The sequence below is a fragment of the Dendrobates tinctorius genome, unplaced genomic scaffold (assembly GCF_039654945.1).
Source record: "Dendrobates tinctorius isolate UK_male_01 unplaced genomic scaffold, ASM3965494v1 ptg000016l, whole genome shotgun sequence".
In the NCBI taxonomy this organism is placed as follows: domain Eukaryota; kingdom Metazoa; phylum Chordata; class Amphibia; order Anura; family Dendrobatidae; genus Dendrobates; species Dendrobates tinctorius.
The window spans coordinates 89,076,618-89,101,181 of record NW_027361684.1 but is presented as its reverse complement, the minus strand read 5'-3'; the positions used below and the strand labels follow the sequence as shown (position 1 = coordinate 89,101,181).

Here is a 24,564-nt window from a genome sequence, read left to right as displayed (position 1 = left end):
GGTTGGTCTTCAGGGTCAGGCAACTGTTTCAACAAAGCTAGCTGGTCAGAGGGGCTCCAGGGATAATACACCTGCATCTTTCTTATTCTAGTCGCACTGATGGGGTTGGTCGTCTGATGTCTACTGTCAGCTTACTCCTCAAAGGTCAATGTCCCCACTACCCACTCTATTATGTCAGCTTCTTATGTCACTACATATGATCTTGTCTGGACAGGATTTAGCGCAACTCGCTTAGGTCAGTAGCACAGGTCACACAAGTAGCTATTCAGTCTGGGTTTGTCTGAGTCTGATCACAGTGTTTACAAGTCCATCTGTTTTGTCTGAGTCTCTGGTTACTCTTTGTCAATCAAAACATTCATAATACACCTTCCACACTGCTGCACATTCATTCTCAAGCATCATTTATTCACTTGCTATTTTCTTCCCTTGTCTGTGCCTTTTTGTACATCCAAACATTCACACTCTGGTATTTTTGCCTTTTTTTTTTTTTAAATTGGTCCAACCTGTATTACTGCTTCCTTTCTTCTCTGTCTTTTTCAATTTGCATAGCTCTCTTGGATCTCATTGGGGGCACCGACGGTACACAGAAAAAGTTGCCATGGCTTCAACCTTTTTCTGCCGACAGCTCACTTTTCTTCTGAAATGCCCTCCCAGTGTGCCTGGACTTCTGTCTTACAGGCCACACTTAGCAAGTCAGAGAGAGCCTGCCAAGGTGTAGCGGGAAGGCTCCTTGCCTCTCACCCGGTAGACCTACAGGATGTAGCGGGAAGGCTCTCTGCCTCTCACCCGCTAGATCAGCTGGCTAGAATAGGATCAGGCCTGCATCCTTCCAGCCCAGCTCCATGGATTGTTGTGGGAAGGCTATTTCAACCTTAGACAGCTCACCTTTCTTCTGAAATGCCCTCCCAGTGTGCCTGGACCTCTGTCTTACAGGCCACACTTAGCAAGTCAGAGTGAGCCTGCCAAGGTATATCCAGAGGGCTCCTCACCCTCGCCTCTCACCCACAACAATAAAACCTGCTGACTAAAGTAAGAAGTCCCAGGTGTGATAGGACTCTAACCCACTTTATCAGCCGTACAGTCGGCTACCTCCTCTGTTGATACACAATTTGCTATACAAATCAATCACACAACTAGAAGCAGGTTCAAACACATTAATGACCAAACAATCACTTACAATGACCATCAATCACTTGCAATTTCCTTCTAAATTAGGCACCATATTTTACTTTTAACTTCCAACTTCAATTAAGTACTGTTGCTTTAAAATGCACAAATCTTTCAGCGCGTACAAAATTGGAGTTGGAATGAGCTCCAGAGTCACATATTGTTGTAAATGGTATAAAAACATGTCTTATATTTCATTACGTCAGATAAAGTGATTTAGCCACGACCAGTGTGTGTGTCACTTTGTCTCCAAGCGCTTGTGAACTGAAGGGCGAGAAACCTCACAATTCGGACTCACTGGTGATATGGACAGCTGACGCTTGGTCAGAACAAAAGCAGCTACGACAGTTTTGGCGACTTTACCTGCAGCGGCTCTACACGCCTCAGTGAGTGCCTTCAACTCTGCCTCCTGCGCCGACATGTGAGGAGAGAGTGGTTCCGCTCTCTCCCCACGTTGGGCGCCAAACCTTTGTGCAATCACGTGCAATCCATACTGGGCCTAACACCGTCTGAGCCTGCCTCCTGAGACATATATTTTGAATGTGTACGCTATCCATACATGTTATCCGGGGATACGGTACCCTTTCTAACCTTTGTGCAATCACGTGCAATCCATACTGGGCCTAACACCGTATGAGCCTGCCTCCTGAGACATATATTTTGAATGTGTACGCTATCCATACATGTTATCTGGGGATACGGTACCCTTTCTAACCTTTGTGCAATCACGTGCAATCCATACTGGGCCTAATACCGTCTGAGCCTGCCTCCTGAGACATATATTTTGAATGTGTACGCTATCCATACATGTTATCCGGGGATACGGTACCCTTTCTAACCTTTGTGCAATCACGTGCAATCCATACTGGGCCTAACACCGTCTGAGCCTGCCTCCTGAGACATATATTTTGAATGTGTACACTATCCATACATGTTATCCGGGGATACGGTACCCTTTCTAACCTTTGTGCAATCACGTGCAATCCATACTGGGCCTAACACCGTCTGAGCCTGCCTCCTGAGACATATATTTTGAATGTGTACGCTATCCATACATGTTATCTGGGGATACGGTACCCTTTCTAACCTTTGTGCAATCACGTGCAATCCATACTGGGCCTAACACCGTCTGAGCCTGCCTCCTGAGACATATATTTTGAATGTGTACGCTATCCATACATGTTATCCGGGGATACTGTACCCTTTCTAACCTTTGTGCAATCACGTGCAATCCATACTGGGCCTAACACCGTCTGAGCCTGCCTCCTGAGACATATATTTTAAATGTGTACGCTATCCATACATGTTATCCGGGGATACGGTACCCTTTCTAACCTTTGTGCAATCACGTGCAATCCATACTTGGCCTAACACCGTCTGAGCCTGCCTCCTGAGACATATATTTTTAATGTGTACGCTATCCATACATGTTATCTGGGGATACGGTACCCTTTCTAACCTTTGTGCAATCACGTGCAATCCATACTGGGCCTAACACCGTCTGAGCCTGCCTCCTGAGACATATATTTTGAATGTGTACGCTATCCATACATGTTATCTGGGGATACGGTACCCTTTCTCACCTTTGTGCAATCACGTGCAATCCATACTGGGCCTAACACCGTCTGAGAATGATAGATGGGGCCCACCATACACTGGAACATTCCAAAGGTGGACATCAGACACTGGAGCAGCATTTACAGGGCCCATTATACACTAGAGCATTAGAAATGGGGCCCATTATGTTTGGAGCATTATTTGGGCCCATAAGACAGTAGAGCTTCATCCATGGGGACCAACATATACTGTAGCATTATGTGGAGCTCATCATATACTGTTTCAAACATTATATGGGACCAATGATTCTGTATGGAGAAATAGATGGGCCTCGTCATGAGATGTAAAAAGTGAGGTATTTTTCATTGTACTATACCGCTATTTCTCTGCCGTATCGGAGCATGATGAGTTGTGGTATGTGTTAAAGGGGCGCTCTTTCGCCCAGGGCACATGAAAACCTGGAGCCAGCCCTCCCCCCCCCACAGTCTGTATCCAAATAACCCCCATTTTTCAGTGCGTAACTTGTATTATGAAGTTAATTAAGGTTGACAAGCTTAAGTAAGAAGAATTGATGCTTTTGGCATTCAAATGGGCACTGTTGGTGTGTTTCCTGTCCTCCTCTCACTGCCGACTTTTATTCCCCATTGACTTACATTGGGTTTCGTGTTTCGGGACGACCCCGACTTTTCCCTATAATCGGACGATCTTGCTCGACCCGACTTTTGGAAAAGTCTGGTTTCACGAAACGAAACGCGACCCTAAAAAACCAAAAGTCGCTCAACTCTAGTTATATCTTTGTCACAGTATTCAATATATCTTTTGACAGATTCAGCTTTGGAGAATCTGAACATTTTATGTGGATGTTAATCATCAACCTGTTACTACCTTCCCTTGCCTGTGTACTTGCTATGCATAATAACATACAATATAAAACTGTATAGAAAGTGTTTCTTTCCTTCTTTTTAGGCCTTACTACAAACTCATGATGTGGTAGCCCATGAAGTTTACAGTGACGAAGCATTACGAGTTACACCGCCTCCAACATCTCCCTACTTAAACGGAGATTCTCCAGAAAGTGCAAATGGGGACATGGACATGGAAAATGTTACACGGGTCCGTTTAGTACAGTTCCAGAAAAATACAGATGAGCCAATGGTAAGATGCTGTGAATTATACATAATGGTTCATGAGCCGAGCAAAAAAAACTTCAGCCTTCAAAAACATTTACGGTACATTTTTTCTTTTTCCTTTCACGGTATAATTTGAATTTGTTGTGGCTTGTGTTTTGTTTTTGTTTTTTTGGAAAATTATGGTCGGAATTGTAAAAATTGATTCCTTTTAGCTGAATACTTTTAGTATTCTTCCATCTGTACAATAGAAAGTAGTAAAATGGGGTGAACTTGGTAACAAATATTAGCCATTGCCAAATCTGTGCTTCGCGGAAATCGGCTGAAGCTGCCGAGCTGGGACGTCCCTCCGAGCTTGGACGGTCCTGCCTTTGCTCTGCACCCCTGCTCCATTCACGTGAAACAATGGTACCAAACTTGTGTGGATAGGTGATAAATATTTTATATATAAATATTTATTGGCAAAATCTCACTAACCTAACAGTACCTGTGCCTGTCAGAGTGAAACTAACACAGCCTGGTAAACCTTACTGGTTTCCTCCAATATACACCTGCATTAGATTTTACAGACTCAGCTGCTGGCCTCTCTTCTTGTGCTGTACATATTCAGGATGGTGTCATGTAAAAGTAGCCCACCTTCAGTGCCATCTCTTTGGAGGAGACCATAACCCCTTGCTCTTACTGGCTTTGCAGTGTCGTCCAGTGTACAGCTTTCATGCTTTATTTTGCCTTCCTGTTCACATTGTGTCAGAAAGATGGTGTTCTTCCTGGAACAGCAAATAATGATTTGTGGAAGACTATGTGAGAAGTGGATCAATTTAAGGAAATGCAAGAATCTGGTTCTGAAAATGGCATCAAATCGTCTCTGTTGCAGACATGAAGAAAACGAGACCTCCATCGGTCAGAATGCCTGAAGTAGTGCATAAAATTCTGCACCAGATTGCACGTGATTGCAGTGAGTGCTGAAATCTCTGAAGCTCAATCTGTACCAAATGACGTGTGCAAGAGCTGACAGACGGACAAAGCTAAACTCGAAAATTACTGTACGTGGTTGCTGACCAACAACTGATGAACATTTGGGCCTTTTTCTATGCTTTGACGGACAGAGCTTGCTTCCATTTATCAAATAATGTAAATTCCCAGAATAATGGGATATGGGTCAACTGAAAATCCCCATTTGACTCTCGAAACACCACTTCAGTACCAGAAAATTGATGTTTGGTGTGAGATGTCAAAAATTTGAATAGTGGGCCCAAATCTGTGAATACTACGGTTTTCCTGGACATCTTTGAACAGTTTTGCGACTAACGAATAACAGAGGAAAAAACGTTCTGATTTGCCAACATGATGAGGCAACATGCCACACCTAACGTGACTCACTGTGTTGAGGTAACCAAGAAACTGTAGGAGAGATCAGCGCAAATAGGGTCTTGTCCGAGAAATACAGTAAGTATCAGTACAGTAAGGATCCACGGGTCGGCAAGTGACCATCAGACTGTAAAGGGAGTTAGTGGATACATTCCTCACTGCTGACAGAATGGAGACGTATGGTACAGTAAGGTGGTGGTCTATTTCAAAGTGTTTTGACGTATATACCTTCTTCAGGAGAAAACACGTATTATTTCTTGAAGAGGTTATGTTCTTCAACAGCATTGAAATAAACCACCACCTTACTGTTCCACAGCGTCAGACTTGAGCTCCTTGGGCCCACCAGAGAAAATTATTCTTGGGGCCCACTATGTAGCTCCATGGAAATAAATACAAGACCACCAATAGTGTGGTGAAACACGCTAATATCAGGTTATGATATACTGTAAGGTAGTACACGTCTTAATTATGTAGCAGGGATTGGGGTAGCCCCCTCATAGAATATAATGTAGCCCCCTCATAGAATATAATGTAGCCCCCCTCATAGAATGTAATGCAGTCTACTCTCATTCAATATAATGCAGGCCCACTCTCATAGAATATAATGCAGGCCCACTCTCATAGAATATAATGCAGGCCCACTCTCATAGAATATAATGCAGGCCCACTCTCATAGAATATAATGCAGTCCACCTCATAAAAAAATGCAGTCCACCTCATAAAATAATGCAGCCCCCTCTCATAGAATGATGCAGCCCCCTCTCATAGAATATAATGCAGCCCCCTCTCATAGAATATAATGCAGCCCCCTCTCACGGAATATAATGCAGCCCCCTCTCATAGAATATAATGTAGCACCCCACAAAAAATAATGCAACCCCCTCATAAGGTATAATGCAGTCCCCCACCATAGAATATAATGTAGCACCCTCATATAGTGTAATGCAGCCCCACCACAGAATATAATGCAGGTCCCCATAGAGTATACTGTAGCCCCCTCATAGGGCATAATGCTGCCCCCTCATATATTATGATGTAGCCCCCCCACAGAATATAATGTAGTCCCCTGAGAGAATAATGCAGCTCCACCCCGGAATATAATGCACCCCCATAGAGTATACTGTAGCCCCCTCATATAGTATGATGTAGCCCCCAGAATATAATGTAGTCCCCTGAGATGATAATGCAGTCCCCCCACAGAGTATAATGCACCCCCCCATAGGGTATAATGCAGCCCCTCTCAACCTCCATCATTGCCTTCTCCCCCACCACCCCTATCATTGCCCTTTCCACCACCTCCATCATTGCTTTCTAACCCACAACACCCATCATTGCCCATTCCACCACCTCAATCATTACCTCCTCCCACCACCATTGTCTTTTCCACCATAATCATCATTGTCCTTTACACCACAACCATCATTGCTTTCTCCCCCACCACCCCATCATTGCCCATTTCACCACCTCCATCATTGCCTCTCCCCACCACCATCATTGTCCTCCCCCCACCACCCCATTATTGCCAGTCTCCAATACACACCGCATCTCTCTCTCTCTCCACACACAGCACCACGCCACTCACTTGCACAAAGCATCACAGACAGACACACAGCATACTCACCTCTCCACAAGTTCACCACACCACATCCTGGCAGCCTCTTCCTCGCCGGCAGCTTTCTGTCTGCGCTGTCTCAGACAGGAAGCGTCGGGCAGGTCACCGGGATGTGCTATGGGGAACTTGCGGAGAGATGAGTATGCTGTGTGTATGTGGTGCGGTGGTGGGACTTTACATGCGGGCATTCTGTCGGCAGCGCGGAATTTGTCCACCTACTCCCTTTACAGTGTAACGTCACTCACTGGTGTTCAAAGAAAGCATCACAAACTCTATCCACAGCATCTTTGTTAAAGCGATGAAGGCAATTTTGCCAACATGCTCCGACCAAAGGTGCATAGGTGCGAACAGTGACCTCTTTCAGCATCTGTTGTGGGTTAGTAAATGGAAAAAAACAATCCACTTGTTCTTTTAATCTTGTCATACGATCATCAGATGCAGGCTGCGGTGGTCCTCACTGTACAGGTAAGCGGTGATGAAGGTCTGGACATTTCCTCTAAAAGGAGGTCCCTTCAGCTGTCCTGACATCTTAGTAAAAACTGTAAAATGGACTTGTAATTCTTGCATTCTTTATGAAATACACATGCTGGAGAATCTCTATTCTTGTCCATTAAACAATGAAATAACAAGACTAGAGCATCTTTTCTTGGTGTTCTACATTCTTCTGCTCCTCTGTTACTTCTTGACTGTATCCCTGTACTCTTAGAATCAGTACTGACATCGTCAGTGTGTAGCAGACACACCCCTACAACAATGGTACACTCAAATGTCAATTTATTCATAATTGTTCAGGGGAATGGCGCAACAATAGAGCTCTATAAAAGCTGCTCCAGAGTAGTTTCAGGGGTGATATATCATTTACTGAAAGACATGTTAGGAAGGAGATTGTATGTTTCGCAAGTACTTGGCAGGATCAAAGGCCTATCATTAGGCATGTGTCTTCTGGGTCGTGGATAGACAGTACTAGATGTCTCTGCCTTTGCTGTTTAATAATTTTTGACTATAGTTTCTATAAATCCTGACAAAAAGTGAATTTGTTTTCATCAGGGAATAACTCTAAAGATGAATGAGCTGAACCACTGCATTGTTGCCAGAATTATGCATGGAGGAATGATTCACAGGCAAGGTACAGTAACAATCTTACGGGCTATACGATCACGTAACGTCTGGCGTGCGCTTCACATTCGTGCATGACTGGCTTTTACTACACATTTATGAATGAACCGGGTTTTTAATGAAGTTTTAGAAAAGGATGCTGTAAGGATTTATCGGAATAAGCCAAACCTTTGATACCCAATTAGTTATACAGTGCTCCTCTGAGACATGCCAATTAGATAAGTGTATAGTGATATAATTTGGGCATCAGAACTGTTGACGGCTTGTATGCCAGGTCAGAATAGCTATTCTCGATAACAGAACTCATTTCTGTAGAATTCTGTTACTTTGACTGATGTGTAAGTGACCTAAAAGCGGTAATTGTATCTCAGCCATTCATGCCTAAAATGGCTATATCTGGCTGTGGCAGCTGTCACAAGTGATCGCGGCTACAGAGAGAAAGATGATCGGGCCGAGTTACACGATTGTAATAACTCCCATAAGTCAATGGAAGTTGCATTTACAACATGGCCTAGTGAGCTCTTTAATGGTGAAGTGTAGCCTACTCTTCTGTTTCCCCGAAGTCCTGACTACAGAGAGAAAATGCACTTGAAAATGCTAACGTAATGTAAGAAACCTTGAAAGGGAAACAAGGGATTCAGCAAGGTAGGATCCAGGCAGTGTTGTAGTCCGCACATGACCTTTTCTCCAGATTAGTCCCGTGAATGTTTCTTTCCAACTGTGGAAAATGCAATTTAGTTTAATGGCAGCTGCAGTAGACTAAAAAAAAATAGTGATTTTGGCGAGAGTGATTCTTAGGTAGGTCAGGAATATTTTTTGGGGAAGTGTCAAAGGTAAACCTTCATTCGATCTTCTCTCTCTTGTTGGCAGTATAATGCGTGGGCCATATACAAAATCCAAAAAATATCTGCTCACCTGTTCACTACTTTCTAAGTTCTCAGAAATGAAGAAAACCACATTGTGTGAATACATGTAAATTGTCTTATCTGCTTTTTAATAATAATAATTAATAGTAGTAATATTAACAAAGGTCATTTTAATCAGTAGATCTGGGAATAATAATCATTTCCACAATTTAATGTGTTTTAAATAAAATGTTCCTGTGCTGAGATAATCTTACACATGTGCCCCTGCTGTGTACTGTGTATTGGCCGTGTCTGACCTTACAGGGACATGGTCTGATCATACCACAGCTCCTGGGCAGGGGAGGAAGGAAAAGTATACAGATATTACAATACGGGATCACAAATGTTTTTCTTTCAGGTAAAACACTGCTTAAAAACAGGCAGCGAAGTGTTATACCTCACAAAAAACAAGCTGTGATCTCTGCTGGCCTGTCTTTATACTCTGTGTACTGTATAATGGCTGTGTCTGACCGTTCAGGGACATGGTCTGATCATATCACAGCTCCTGGGCAGGGGCGGACGCCAAAAAGAGTAGGAAGGAAGCAAATAGTAAATCACCGTCCCGCAGCAACGCAGGTCTCCTAATCACAGTTCTTTTCCTAAGCCGTGTTTATGTTCAAATGCCCAGGCCTGTCGAGTCGGTACACCAAACCTCCGACTCCTCAATGTCCACTACTAGGACAACGCCTACTTAAACTAAATGTTCGGCCCGATTTGGAAAAAAAAACTACTCCCCTCCCTTGTCAGCTCCGTTCCAGCGGTGTCGGCACTTGCGGTCCCGGGGCTGTGATGCGGTGGAATAACACATGGTGGCTGGCACTTAATCAGCGCTGGCATCATTGTCTCCGCCTCCTGTCAAAATGAACATGAAGAGGAATTCAGATCAGCTGTAGCCCTGACTTCCGCTGCATGTTCAATTCGTACGAAGGCGGAGACAGTGACGCCAGCGCTGATTGGGTACCTTGCATCACGGACCCAGGACCGTGAGTGCTGACACCAGTGAAACAGAGCCTCCTCGGTAGGCGAGTATAGGTTTGTCTTTGTTTCATCAGGGGTGAACATTTAGTTTAAGAAGAGGTTGTCCTAGTAGTGGATAACCCCTTTAACTGACAGCTTCAGAGCCTATACCATAGGGCAGGGGTCCCCAACCTGTAGCTCGGGAGCCACATGCGGCTCGCGGTCCCATGAATTGTGGCTCACGGCTGTCTGCCAGCTTGGTGCATTAGCTCCAGGTCTAGTAAACAGGTATGAAGCGCACATCTCAAAATGATGAATTTTGGGAGTAGCCCAGCACAGAAGAGCAGATCTGGATGCACATATACTGGTCTTAGAGGTTTCAATTTAATTTAAGTATGGTACGCTGGAGACAGGATGATACTACCTGTCAGAGGAGGTGCTTGAAGCTGGATGTGACAGTGTGTTGGGATTGCTGGATTGGAGAATACTGAATGGAGGGTATTGTGGGGACCTCTGAATCTAGGTATAGTGCTTTGGAATGATTTCTGTGGCAAAGCTTTGGTTATCATTATACCCGTTATGGGGGCTGTGGTTGCCACTACTGTGAGGGGGGAGGGAGCTAAATGTGGCTCACGACCCTCTCTCAGAGCTGAATGTAGCTCTCATGGTCAGAAAAGTTGGGGACCACTTCCCTAGGGGATTGATGCTGTGTTTTATATTCCCTAGACTGTTCAGCTGACTGGAAGTACTGATGTTTGGTTTGAAATTATAGTTTGCTTTAGAGGGGGTTTACTGGTCAGAGAAGAAAATTCCGCAATTTGTGGCAAAATTCCCCTGTGTACCCCATGAGAAAGGGCAATCTTTTCTTGTGACCTTAGGTGTGTGATTTGTACAGTTGTGATAATGTGCCATCTAGAATCTCCTGCTCTTCTCAGAAAAAAAGCCTTTAATTTACTGCACCTCTAATCTTATGTGGTGATACTAAAATGTCTTGAATTTTGTTGATATTTCAGCTTTTTTTATTTTTTTTTTTTATCTAGGTACCCTCCATGTAGGTGATGAAATACGTGAAATTAATGGAATTAGCGTAGCAAACCAAACTGTGGAACAGCTTCAGAAGATGCTGGTTGGTTCTCTTTACAATTTACACCACCTTCAGAAATGCACATAATATTCGTGCAAGATTATGCTGGGGTTTTTTTCCCAATCAAATCAATATAACCCTTTTTCCTGATTTGCGTTTTTGGAAAATATGAGAAAATATGAGCATCAAAAAAGGAATCTGTCACTATCTAGAACACTTCTTTGTTCAAGCACAGGATATTGTGAGACCATGTTTACATGTGTAATTTGTAAAAGGTTTTGTCTGAGTTGACAGTTGCAAAAATAGTCTAACAAAAGCTCAGGTAATGTTACCCTTTAAAACTTCACTCCGGGATTTTTTTTCATTGCATTGCTGGAGTGGTTCTTTAAATGTAATTTCCTTGTCTCATACTCGCCAGCCGCCGCCTTCATTCTTTTCCAGCATCGCTCCCGTCTGTCTCCAGTGAAAAGTGACCTGCTCGTAGCTCCAGTGTTTCATGGAGTGAGCTCCAGTGTTTCATGGAGTGCTATGGAGGTCACTTTTAAGTAAGTCGCTGAGAGCCTCTTTCTGTTTCACATAGACTTACATTGAGTTCTTGTGACATAACTTCTGACTTCTTGCCAGTCTTAAGTTATGGGTACAAGATGGCGCCACAGGACTGGAGCTGCATCAGTAAAAGGTCAAGCCACTGGAAGGTGAGGATAACAACAGGGACAGGGATTTACATTTAAAGCGCCACTCAAGTTCTGAGAGAAAAAAAATGCTGGAGTGGCGCTTTAAAGATAATGGCTATTTTAATTAGTCAAACAAAAATTATATATGTATATTAAAGAGTAACTGTTATTTTTTACTTTTAAGAACTTCCCTGCCGATGGCCTTATTGGAGACATATTGCAGCCAATGAAAACCCAAAAGTCATTATCTCAGTAAATTAGAACAATTAACAAAAACACTTGCAAAGTTTTCCTAAGCGTTTAAAAAGGTCCCTTAGTCTGTTTCAGTAGGCTCCACAATCATGGGGAAGACTGCTGACTTGACAGATGTCCAAAAGGAAGTCATTGGCACACTCCACAAGGAGGGTAAGCCAGAAAAGGTCATTGCTAAAGAAGCTGGCTGTTCAGAGTGCTGTATCCAAGCAAATTAAGTTGAGTGGAAGGAAAAAGTGTGGTAGATAAAGGTGCACACGCAATTGGGATAACCGCAGCCTTGAAAGGATTGTTAAGAAAAGCCATTCAAAAATTTGGGGGAGATTCACAAGGAGTGGACTGCTGCTGGAGTCATTGCTTCAAGAGCCACCACACACAGACGTATTCAGGAAATGGGTTAAAATGTCGCATTCCTTGTGTCAAGCCACTCATGGCCAATAGACAACGCCAGACGCGTCTTACCTGGGCCAAGGAGAATAAGAACTGGACTGTTGCTCAGTGGTCCAAGATATTGTTTTCAGATGAAAGTAAATTTTGCATTTCATTTGTAAATTAAGGTCCCAGAGTCTGGTGGATAAGTGGAGAGGGCACAATCCAAGCTGCTTGAGGTCTAGTGTGAAGTTTCCACAATCAGTGATGGTTGTTGAGCCATGTCCATCTGCTGGTGTAGGTCCACTGTGTTTTATCAAGACCAAACTGAGCTTTTTGGAGATGGAAATTTCATTCTCCAGCAGGACTTGGCACCGGTCCACACTGCCAAACGTCCCAATACGTGGTTTAAAAACATCAGACACCACACCCTTCAATGCAGATGAGCTGAACACTGTTATCAAAGCAACCTGGGCTTCCATAACACCTCAGCAGTGCCACAGGCTGATCGCCTCCATGCCACGCCACATTGATGCAGTAATTGATGCAAAATGAGCCCCGACTAAGTATTGAGTGCATTTACTGAACATACATTTCAGTAGGCCAACATTTTGGATTTTAAAATAATTTTTCAAGCTGGTGTTATAAAGTATTCTAATTTACTGAAATAATGACTTTTGGGTTCTCATTGGCTGTAAGCCATAATCAACAACATTAAAAGAAATAACCACTTAAAATAGATCACTTTGTTTGTATTGAAGAACTGAAATAAATTAACTTTTGATTATATTCTAATTACTCTGTCGCCTAATTGGGGGACACAGAACCTTGGGTGTTATGCTGCTGTCCACTAGGAGGCGACACTATGCATAATCTGAAAAAGATTAACTTTGGCTCCTCCTCTGCAGTATACACCCCTGGACGGCGTCAGCCTTCTCCAGTTTTTGCTTAGTGTCGCAAGGAGGCTCACCTTTTTTCTTCCGTTTTTTTCCTTTTTTTTCACTGAAATACAGATGAAGAAAAGTGGGTCTCCAGCGAGACTCCCGGCATGGCTCCCTCCTCGGTCCCCTATTAGGGGTACCCGGTTGAGGTCGAGGTGGTTTTTTCCCCATGTCGCTCCCTCCCCAGTCCCTCGGGTCCTGGTTCGAGGTCGAGACCCCCCTCCTTCCCCAACCCCTTTAAGGGGTCTGGGTTGAGGTTGAGGCGAGGATGAAGACCCCCTGATGGTGACAGACGCACCCTCCCTAATCCCCCGCAGGGGGTATTAGGTTGAGACGCCTCAGGTAGGGTCGGAGATCAGGCGGCATTTCGCAGCTTCCAGGGACCCCAGGCTGGCTGAGGGATCCTGTTGGGGCCGGGGGAGGGTGCGGACTGGATGGCACAGCAGAGACAGGGTCATCCGGGTTGCCGCCGCCTTTTCCCCGCCACCCGGATGACCAAAATGACACTCTGAAGTGTCATAGAAGGGGCGGATTGAGGCAGAAAGGGCGCGTTTTTACACAGCCCAGCGCGCCCTTTTCAGCTCTCCGCCCCCTCCTGCCTCTCCTCAGAGCCCCGGTGGCCATTTTTTCTGGATGAGATCCAGGAGAGGAGCATCACAGCGGTCTCCGGGGGGCACAGAACTTGGATCTGTCGGCGCTGGACCTAGGGGCACACCGGTGGGGTAAGCTCACAGCTGGGTTCTCATTACTCAGCTGTGAATCTATACTTCCTATAAGGCTTTCTGTGGGTTCCCTCTGCGTAGCCACCCCTGTACGATCCCTTATAGCCAGCCTCTGTGCACTATGCCGGGCTCAAGGAAGAGAACCAGGCAGGAATGTTTCTATGCATTCTGCACAGCCTGCAAAGCCACGCTCCCTAGTGGCAGCACGTATCCGCACTGCCGGGACTGCATCCAGAACTCTGGGTCAGAACCCCAGGGAGTCCCTACTGACGCTTCAGTGTCACAGGCCACGCCAGAATGGGCAACTCAGATGTCTCAGTCTATGTCTCAGTCCATAGACAACCTAACTGCTACATTACTGCAAGCTCTGCAGAGTCGGGCCCCGGCTATGGACGGTACACAGCAAACGGACAGCTTGTCTCAGGAACATGCTGCTTCCGACTCTCACAGTCGTAAGCGGACCCACAGGTCTCGATCACCTAAGTCGCACTATAGCACAAGGTCGTCCCCCTCTAGGGAGAGACAGCGTCATTCCAGGTCTCCTGGGCAGTCCCCTGCCACAGACAGACAGTGCAATTTACCACAGGGATCCCCCATCACAGAAGACCCCCGCCCCAGGTCGCCCTCCATGGATCACCTTAGCGAGGCACAGGATTCGGAGGGCATCTGTGACTCCGACTCAGATAATGAAACGGTCAGGTCCGTGGTACCTTCTCCCCCTAGCAATACAGCGCTAGTTGAGGACATAATTTCTGCCATTCATCGGGTGCTAAAAATTCCAGAGTCGCCCCCCGGAAGTCCCAGAACATAGGATTTGCTTCGAAAGTGTTCAAAAACCACCTAAGGTCTTCCCTAATCACGATGAGTTTGAGAAAATACTTACCAAACAGTTTGCGCAGCCTGACAAAAAATTCGCTAATCGCAAATATTTGGAAGCGAAGTACCCCTTCCCACAGAAAGACACCAAACAATGGACAGATCCACCTGAAGTGGACCCTCCGGTTTCTAGGCTAGCAGCGCAGACTTTACTCTCTCTGCCGGATAGCTCAACCCTCAGGGACGCAGCAGACCGGCAAGTAGAGCGCATGGCTCGTTCTATTTTCGAAGCGGCAGGTGCCTCTCTGGGCCCTGCATTTGCTTCAGTTTGGGCATCCAAGGCCATCCTGGCTTGGGCCAAAAAACTACAGGTGGGTCTTCAGGCTTCAAATCCTGAACTCTCGGACCAAGCGGTCCAGATGGCAGTGGTAGCAGACTACATGATTCATGCAGCCCTGGATTCCGCCAGAGGTGTAGCGGGAATAGCATCAAACGCCGTCACGATCCGACGCATCCTCTGGCTGCGAGAATGGAAAGCGGATGCGGCCTCAAAGAAGTCCCTCACGCGACTTCCGTATTTTACTGGAAGACTTTTCGGCGAAAAGTTGGACACCATGATAGCCAATGCCACTGGGGGTAAGAGTACCTCTCTCCCTCAACTAAAACCGAAACGCACGTTTAAACGAAGAAACCAGATGCGATTCCGATCCTTTCGGAATTCCTCAGGCTGGTCCGTTTCGCGCCCAGTGCAAAACCGCAACCGTTCTCCACGCAGAGACAACCCACGGACTCAGCAGCGACCGGACAGGGCTTGGCAGTCGAAAGCAGGCCAAGCGAAACCCAAGGGAGGAAAACCTCAGAACTTCACTTCATCATGACTCGAGACCTCCGGAAGACACCCCACCAGTAGGCGGCCGACTTTTACTCTTTCAGCAAGTCTGGCTGCCTATTACAGAAGACAGGTGGGTCAGGGAAATAGTGTCTTCCGGATACAAGATAGAGTTCACTTCCGTTCCACCAAACCGGTTCTTCCTTTCTGTTCCTCCAACACCACCAGAAAAGGCTCGTGTTTTCCACCAAGCGGTTTCCTCTCTCCTTCAATCAGGAGTTGTGGTGCCGGTTCCCGCGAACAAGAGATTCCGAGGATTCTACTCAAATTTGTTCATAGTCCCCAAGAAAGGAGGCAGCGTCCGACCCATACTGGACCTAAAACAGCTCAACAATTACGTACGGGTCCGTCATTTCTGCATGGAGTCCCTCCGGTCCATCATTGCATCCATGGAGCAGGGAGAATACCTCGCCTCCATAGACATACAGGATGCGTATCTCCACATACCAATTGCTCCCGCCCACCAAAGGTTTCTCAGGTTCGCGGTCAACCAAAACCACTACCAGTTTGTCGCCCTTCCGTTCGGACTCGCCACGGCTCCAAGAACGTTCACCAAAGTCATGGCGGCCACCATGGACGTCCTGCACTCAAGAGGCATCCTAGTCGTCCCGTACCTGGACGACCTCCTCGTCAAGTCTCCCACTTTCAAAGACTGCGAGGTCAGTGTCTCAATCACTCTAGACACTCTGAGTCGCCTGGGATGGCTAGTCAACCTACAGAAATCGTCGACCATCCCAACTCGGACTCTAACATTCCTGGGAATGGTATTCGACACCGCCAGGGGCCTGGTGCTCCTTCCCAAGGACAAGACACTGGCCATCCGTCTGGGAGTTCGCACACTCCTTCGCAGTCCTCCTCGATCTCTCCGGTTTGCCATGAGAGTCCTCGGCCGGATGGCAGCAGCAATAGAGGCAGTGCCATTTGACCAGTTTCACCTCGGGGTCCTTCAACTAGCCATGCTCAGATCTTGGGACAGGAACGCCTTCTCCCTCGACATGGAGTTCAGGTTGACGTCATCAACCAGGAGGTCCCTGCATTGGTGGCTCAAACCAACCTCGCTTACATGAGGGAAGCCATTCCTCTCAGGACAATGGAAGATCCTGACTACCGATGCAAGCCTGACAGGCTGGGGGGCGGTGCACCTACATCACAGGGCACAGGGCAAGTGGTCACCGAGGGAAGTGACATTGCCCATCAATGTTCTGGAAATCAGGGCCATTCTCTTGGCACTGAGAGCCTTTCATCACTTGCTTGCAGCCTCGCACATACGGATACAGTCGGACAATGCCACGGCTGTGGCATACGTGAACCACCAAGGCGGGACCCGCAGCGCCCAGGCGATGAGAGAAGTGGCTCATATCCTCCGCTGGGCGGAAGACACAAGGTCGGTACTTTCTGCGGTACACATTCCGGGTGTAGAAAACTGGGAAGCCGACTTCCTCAGCAGGCAAGGAATGGACTCGGGGGAGTGGTCTCTCCATCCCGAGATTTTTTACCACATCTGTCAACGCTGGGGAACCCCGGATGTGGACCTAATGGCATCCCATCTCAATACCAAGGTTCCCAATTTCATGGCCAGGACACACGACCCGCGGTCGCTCGGAGCGGATGCCCTGGTCCAGGACTGGTCCCAGTTCCGACTCCTATACATTTTTCCACCCCTCCCCCTAATCGCCAGGGTCGTGAGGAAGATCAAGCAAGAGGGAGTTCCGACCATCCTCATCGCGCCAGACTGGCCCAGACGTACTTGGTACGCCGACATCGTCCAACTTACGGCAGACGCCCCCTGGCGTCTACCCGACCGTCACGACCTTCTGTCTCAAGGTCTGTTCTTCCACCAGAATTCAGGGGCTCTCAATTTGACGGCATGGCCCTTGAAACCTGGATTCTAACCCAGGCAGGTTTTTCACCGGCAGTCATTACAACTATGATCAGAGCAAGGAAGCCTGCCTCCGCCAAGCTCTATTATCGTACCTGGAGAGCTTTCTTTTCTTGGTGCGAATCTCATGGACAAGTCCCACTCCCTTATTCCCTCCCGAAGGTACTAGGTTTTCTTCAATCGGGCCTAGATGCCAAGCTATCCTTAAGTTCGCTTAAGAGTCAGGTGTCGGCGCTTTCAGTCCTTTTTCAAAAGCGCATTGCTATTAAACCGCAAGTAAGGACTTTCATCCAGGGAGTTTCCCGATTGGTTCCTCCCTACAAACGTCCGCTGGATACGTGGGACCTCAATCTGGTCCTGACAGCATTGCAAGCTCCACCCTTCGAACCTCTTAGAGGAGTTCCACTCTCCATTCTGTCTCAGAAAGTGGTTTTTCTAGTGGCGATCACCTCGTTACGCAGACTGTCGGAATTGTCAGCACTTTCCTGCAGACGGCCTTTCCTAGCCTTTCACCAGGACAAGGTGGTTCTCCGCACGGTACCATCCTTCCTTCCGAAGGTTGTGTCCAACTTTCACCTTAATGAAGAGATTTCACTGCCTTCCCTTTGCCCGGTTCCGGTTCATAGAGTGGAGAAGGCTCTGCATACGCTTGACCTCGTCAGAGCATTGCGAATTTACATGTCCAGGACTGCACCTTTCCGGAAATCTGATTCCCTCTTCATTCTTCCGGAAGGTAGTCGCAAGGGGTTGCCGGCTTCCAAGGCTACCCTTGCCAGGTGGATCAGGTCCACCATACATGAGGCCTACCGACTTAACAGTTCCCCTCTTCCGGACGGTATCACGGCACACTCTACACGGGCAGTAGGGGCCTCCTGGGCCATTCGGCATCAGGCTTCGGCACAACAAGTGTGCAAGGCGGCCACTTGGACTAGCCTACACACGTTTATGAAACACTACAGTGTTCATACCCAGTCCTCAGCGGATGCGAGCCTGGGTAGACTGGTTCTGCAGGCGGCAGTACCCCAAGTCTAGGGGACTGTCAGCACAATATTCGTCCACTGCTTCCCACCCAGCGACTGCTTTGGGACGTCCCAAGGTTCTGTGTCCCCCAATTAGGCGACAGAGTAAAGGAGATTTTTGTGTACTCACCGTAAAATCTCTTTCTCTTAGCCTTTAATTGGGGGACACAGCTCCCACCCTGTTGCCCTTACGGGCCGTTGTTTCCTGTTGAGTTCTCATATTGTTCTTTGAGCTCGTACATAGTAGCCTTCTTACAGGCATGGTTATGTTATTTGGTTACGTTCCTCCTTATGCTTTGGCACAAAACTGGAGAAGGCTGACGCCGTCCAGGGGTGTATACTGCAGAGGAGGAGCCAAAGTTAATCTTTTTCAGATTATGCATAGTGTCGCCTCCTAGTGGACAGCAGCATAACACCCAAGGTTCTGTGTCCCCCAATTAAAGGCTAAGAGAAAGAGATTTTACGGTGAGTACACAAAAATCTCCTTTTTGTGAGAAGCACTTGTTTATATCGAGCATTACACGTGTGTATAGCCAATATCCTGCCTTAGCTGGACATATGACGTATATTTACTTCCTATGTTGTGTCCCTGACTTTGTGGTCTCTGGTGCTGAACTCTCATCTTTCCTCGTACATGACAGCTGATTTAATCAGGTACATGAGCCTTTAACAGCCACAAATAGATTGGAGCTTCACCCGCGGCTGTTAACCAGTTAAATCCCGCTGTCACACTTTCGGCTGGTGCATGGTAAATACAACTGTCGGAGATTCACAAATTCCGCCCTTCGACGCCCATCACGTGACCGGGTGGGTGCCAGTGGGTTATGGCAGCCTATCATGAATCTCCTGTGAATTATGGCTTGTGGCCGGCGTTCATAGGCAATCATGATTTCTGCTATACTTGGCAGTGCTAAAGCCCTGCTCTGTGTAGCACAGGCAATCGGACAGTCACAACTTCAAGTCTCCTAAGGGAACTATTAAAGACAGTAAAAAGTTAAATAAAAAATTCTGAAAAAATAAACCACCCCCTTTTTGCCCCATTGAAAATAAAACAATTTTTAAAAAAACAAATAAAATTTTTGTAAAGGAAGAAAAAAAAAAATATTCATTTTTTTTTTTCTCTACACATTCCATTAATTCCTGTGATGCACCTGCAGGGTTAATAAACTTCTTGAATGTGGTTTTGAGGACTTTGACACCATTATAAAAACTGCACCCTTCATTTTTGGGTACTTTTCTGTCATATAAGCCCTTCAAAGTCACTTCAAATGTGATTTGGTCCCAAGGAAAAAAAAAAGGTTTTGTAAATTTTATTGGAAAAATGAGAAATCGCTGTTTCTTTTAAACCTCATAACTTCCTAACAAAAAAAAAAGTTTCAAAAATTTTGCTGATGTAAAGTAGACATGTGGGAAATGTATTTATTACTCTATATACTCGAGTATAAGCTGAGATTTTCAGCCCATTTTTTTTAAGGCTGAAAGTGCCCCCTCTCGGCTTATACTCGAATCATTGTCCCAGGGGGTAGGCGAGGGAGGGGGAGCGCAGCTGTCATACTCACCTCCTCCTGGCACGTTCTCTGCAGTCCCTGCTTCTCAGATGGTCTCCGACGCCACAGCCCTTCCTGTGTTCAGAGGTCATGTGGTAACGCTCATTAAAGTAATGAATATGTGCATATTCATTACTTTAATGAGCAGTACCATGTCACCGCTGAACACTGGAAGCAGCTGCCGGAGACCATCGGAGAAGCAGGGACTACAGAGAACGTGCCAGGAGGGGGTGAGTAGGACGGGGGAGCCATGCGATATTCACCTGTCCCCGATTCAACGCCGCACTGTGCTGTCTTCCGCGTCCTCTGTTCAGGTCAAAGGGCGTGATGACATGGTTAGTGCGCGTCCTCTGCCTGTACAGTCACTGCAGAGACCCGCAAGACAGAGCGGTGGAACGGGGACAGGTGAATATCGCAAGTGTTGGGGGCCTGAGCCAGCGGCGACACCGGCACCTGGCCCCCATAGCACGCCGGTGTCCCTGCCTGCTCAGGACAGTGGCACCTGGCCGCAGCAGCATATGGGGCATATATATCTATGGAGCATCTTATGGGGCCGTCAGCCGTTATGGAGCATTATATATCTATGGGGCATCTTATGGGGCCATCAACCTTTATGGAGCAGCATATGGGGCATATATATCTATGAAGCATCTTATGGGGCCATCAGCCTTTATGGAACAGCATATGGGGCATATTATTCTATGGATCAAATTATGGGGCCATTAGTAACCTTTGTGCAGCATTATATGGGATGTATTTTGTATGGAGCATCTTATGGGGCCCATCATGAACTGTATGGAGCATTATATGGAGCTCCTGATTCAATATGGATATTCAAAATTAATTTATTTTATTGGTATCTATTTTAATTTTTTAAATTTACCTGTAGCTGATGCATTTCCCACCCTAGGCTTATACTCGAGTCAGTAAGTTTTCACAGTTTTTTTAGGCAAAATTAGGGGCCTCGGCTTATACTCGAGTATATACGGTAACTATTTTGGTCATTAACCTACGAAGTAGCTGTCCTTAAGGGGTTAATTGAACTCTGTGGTCTTTCTGCGTATGAGTCAAGTGGCGGTCCTGTTCAGTGATTGACCTCTATCTCCGCATGAACACATACTCATAGTATTCACGAGGTCCCATGCAATCTGTAGACTCCTGATGACCAATAATCAGCATTTTTTGCTCCTACTGTTTTTCTTTCATCCTTTGTGTTTGGCAGCATACTAGGGTATGTACAGTCGATCAGTAAACGCTGCTGGTTGGACGCTGTGTACTAATGCAGCGTCCTGATGATATAGCATAGTGGATAGGATTTCAAGAAATCCCATGTCCACTATGCATCCAGAGACGCCCGCGGCTCACCCGCACAGATGGACATTCGGTGTGTCTTTCCAGACCGCAGCATGTCTTTATCATCTGTACAATGTATTTGACACGGCGAAGCCGCTCGGTTCAGTGGACACATGTGGATTCACCTGCGTTCAATAGCCGGCAGCGCTATTACTCACGCTGCATCCAAAGCGCTGCCACTTCGGGCTCGTCTGCATATACCTTAACTGTCGCCATTTTTTTTCCCTTGTGACTTTACCTCATCTAAGTGTATTGATTGTATAATTTTATGCTCTCCATTCGAGTCTGTGTGCTGTTGGTATATTTTCTTCCACATGTCATGTAATTGCCTATCATATTCTATAACGATGACTCTTTCTTTCTCTTAGAGAGAAATGAGGGGCAGCATCACGTTCAAGATAGTTCCCAGTTACCGTACCCAGTCTTCTTCCTGTGAGGTAATGGCATCATACATAAGCGGGTCTTCTCTTCGGTTTCCTGCTGATGGCTGACTGTGATCTGCTTTTTGGGACGCTGTCTCTGCCTGTGCTTGTAGACCATGCACACCAATTTTACAACAAAGATAACGGAACAGAGCGTGTGTAAAACCTCATTAATGTGATTGCTGAATACAGCAGTTATCGAATACATGGAATATCTATGGGAAAGACTTTATTAATAATTACAACAATGACTTCAATTTACTTGAGTGTGAAATGGTGTAGGTATTTTTCAGCCTTTGTTTAATTTTCTTTTTTCATTTTGATCAAAAACTCTTACATGTAAACTTGTAAAGATCTGTACAAGTAAGAAAACGTGCAAACAAGCCTACATTTTAGCGTGTGCACTGAGCCGTGCCCTTTAAGCCCCCCATTCTTATTCTGCTTCATACGCTTACACACCTGAAAAATTAACTTTGGGTGGGAAAGTACATGAGTTTGGTCAGCATGGCGTCTGGGTGGCAAGCGGCTTGCTCCAGTAGAAATGTTCCCCCGTGTTATTACCCTACAGAGACCAAGTAACCAGCCATTCCGCCATGCTCTGTGCGTCTCAGTATGACGCACTACCGCACACACTGTATTAATAATGACCTCTGAATGGTCACATCACAAAAAACTGGCTAGCTATAGGAAATGGCTTTAACACTCTAATACCTTTTACATGGCTAGCCCGTTCCTCAGTTACTGAGAAATTAGCGTTTTAGTTGATATGGAAATGAGGCTGAAGAGCTTATGGTAGATCTGAAGCCTCTGTCACTCCAGCTCTATTCCCTGCCAGGCACCACCACCTCCTGCTTGACTGACTGCTCCTTTGATTCAAGTCATGCAGCAAAGGAGCTGTATTTTTTTTTTTTTTTTTACTTTTTGCCATATGGTTCCAGAGGAGATACGAGTCTTTTTATTAGGTACTAATGGTTGTCATCTTTCCCAAAAGGGTATTACAAACAGGATACTTATAAAGAGCAGCCTAAAGAGAATCCTGTAAGCAACACGCCCACCTCCTTGGAAAAATCAACAAAAAAAGTCATTAAATTAAAAAGGCTTTATATTCCTGGGGGAAAAAAACCGGTTACTCCTGAAAAGAAAGTATGTGTGTGTGTGTGTGTGTGTGTGTGTGTGTATGTATGTGTGTATATATCAGTGCAGTGTAAGAGGACTGAAAGGTCTAACTATAGAAACAAACCAGCCAGACAATTTTTTTTTTTTTTTTTTTATGTATCCGGTGTAACCGAGGAGAGGATTGGCTTAGCCACTGAGGCCAGTCCCCTTCACATACCACTGATGGCATGAAAACGCCGCCCTGTGTCACACACAATGGAATTAAACCTGCTTGAACCTTGCTGTTATTTACAACGAATTGTCACATCAGAAAATACCCACCGGTCAAACCATGAAGCAGAAGCACACAGCGGCGTGCAGACCCGTAGTGTGTGTGTATGCGCAGCGGCGTGCAGACCCGTAGTGTGTGTGTATGCGCAGCGGCGTGCAGACCCGTAGTGTGTGTATGCGCAGCGGCGTGCATACCTGTAGTGTGTGTATGCGCAGCGGCGTGCAGACCTGTAGTGTGTGTATGCGCAGCGGCGTGCAGACCTGTAGTGTGTGTGTATGCGCAGCGGCGTGCAGACCCGTAGTGTGTGTGTATGCACAGCGGCATGCAGACCTGTAGTGTGTGTGTATGCACAGCGGCATGCAGACCTGTAGTGTGTGTGTATGCACAGCGGCATGCAGACCTGTAGTGTGTGTGTATGCACAGCGGCATGCAGACCTGTAGTGTGTGTATGCGCAGCGGCGTGCAGACCTGTAGTGTGTGTGTATGCGCAGCGGCGTGCAGACCTGTAGTGTGTGTGTATGCACAGCGGCATGCAGACCTGTAGTGTGTGTGTATGCACAGCGGCATGCAGACCTGTAGTGTGTGTGTATGCACAGCGGCATGCAGACCTGTAGTGTGTGTATGCGCAGCGGCGTGCAGACCTGTAGTGTGTGTGTATGCGCAGCGGCGTGCAGACCCGTAGTGTGTGTATGTGCAGCGGCGTGCAGACCTGTAGTGTGTGTGTATGCACAGCGGCATGCAGACCTGTAGTGTGTGTGTATGCGCAGTAGCATGCAGACCTGTAGTGTGTGTGTGTGTATGCGCAGCAGCATGCAGACCTGTAGTGTGTGTGTGTATGCGCAGCGGCGTGCAGACCTGTAGTGTGTGTGTGTATGCGCAGCGGCGTGCAGACCTGTAGTGTGTGTGTGTATGCGCAGCAGTGTGCAGACCTGTAGTGTGTGTGTATGCGCAGCGGCGTGCAGACCTGTATTGTGTGTGTGTATGCGCAGCAGCATGCAGACCTGTAGTGTGTGTGTGTATGCACAGCAGCATGCAGACCTGTAGTGTGTGTGTGTGTGCGCAGCGGCGTGCAGACCTGTAGTGTGTGTGTGTATGCTCAGCAGTGTGCAGACCTGTAGTGTGTGTGTGTGTGTATGCGCAGCGGCGTGCAGACCTGTAGTGTGTGTGTGTATGCGCAGCGGCGTGCAGACCTGTATTGTGTGTGTGTGTGCGCAGCGGCGTGCAGATCTGTAGTGTGTGTATGCGCAGCGGCGTGCAGACCTGTAGTGTGTGTGTGTATGCGCAGCGGCGTGCAGACCTGTAGTGTGTGTGTATGCGCATCGGCGTGCAGACCTGTAGTGTGTGTGTGTATGCGCAGCGGCGTGCAGACCTGTAGTGTGTGTGTGTGTGTGTGTGTGTGTA

At 46.7% G+C, this 24,564-nt stretch overlaps 1 protein-coding gene across 10 annotated transcripts in view; it reads left to right on the top strand.

The window, feature by feature from the left end:
• The window catches only part of CASK (calcium/calmodulin dependent serine protein kinase), a 417,331-nt gene that overhangs the window by 324,579 nt on the left and 68,188 nt on the right, over positions 1 to 24,564 (top strand). For all 10 annotated transcript variants that reach the window (XM_073566047.1, XM_073566045.1, XM_073566050.1 and 7 more), the window contains 4 exons: positions 3,691 to 3,879; positions 7,879 to 7,957; positions 10,850 to 10,935; positions 21,723 to 21,791. In XM_073566047.1, the coding sequence (XP_073422148.1) occupies positions 3,691 to 3,879; positions 7,879 to 7,957; positions 10,850 to 10,935; positions 21,723 to 21,791 (423 nt within the window). The remainder of the gene's footprint in view (positions 1 to 3,690; positions 3,880 to 7,878; positions 7,958 to 10,849; positions 10,936 to 21,722; positions 21,792 to 24,564) is intronic.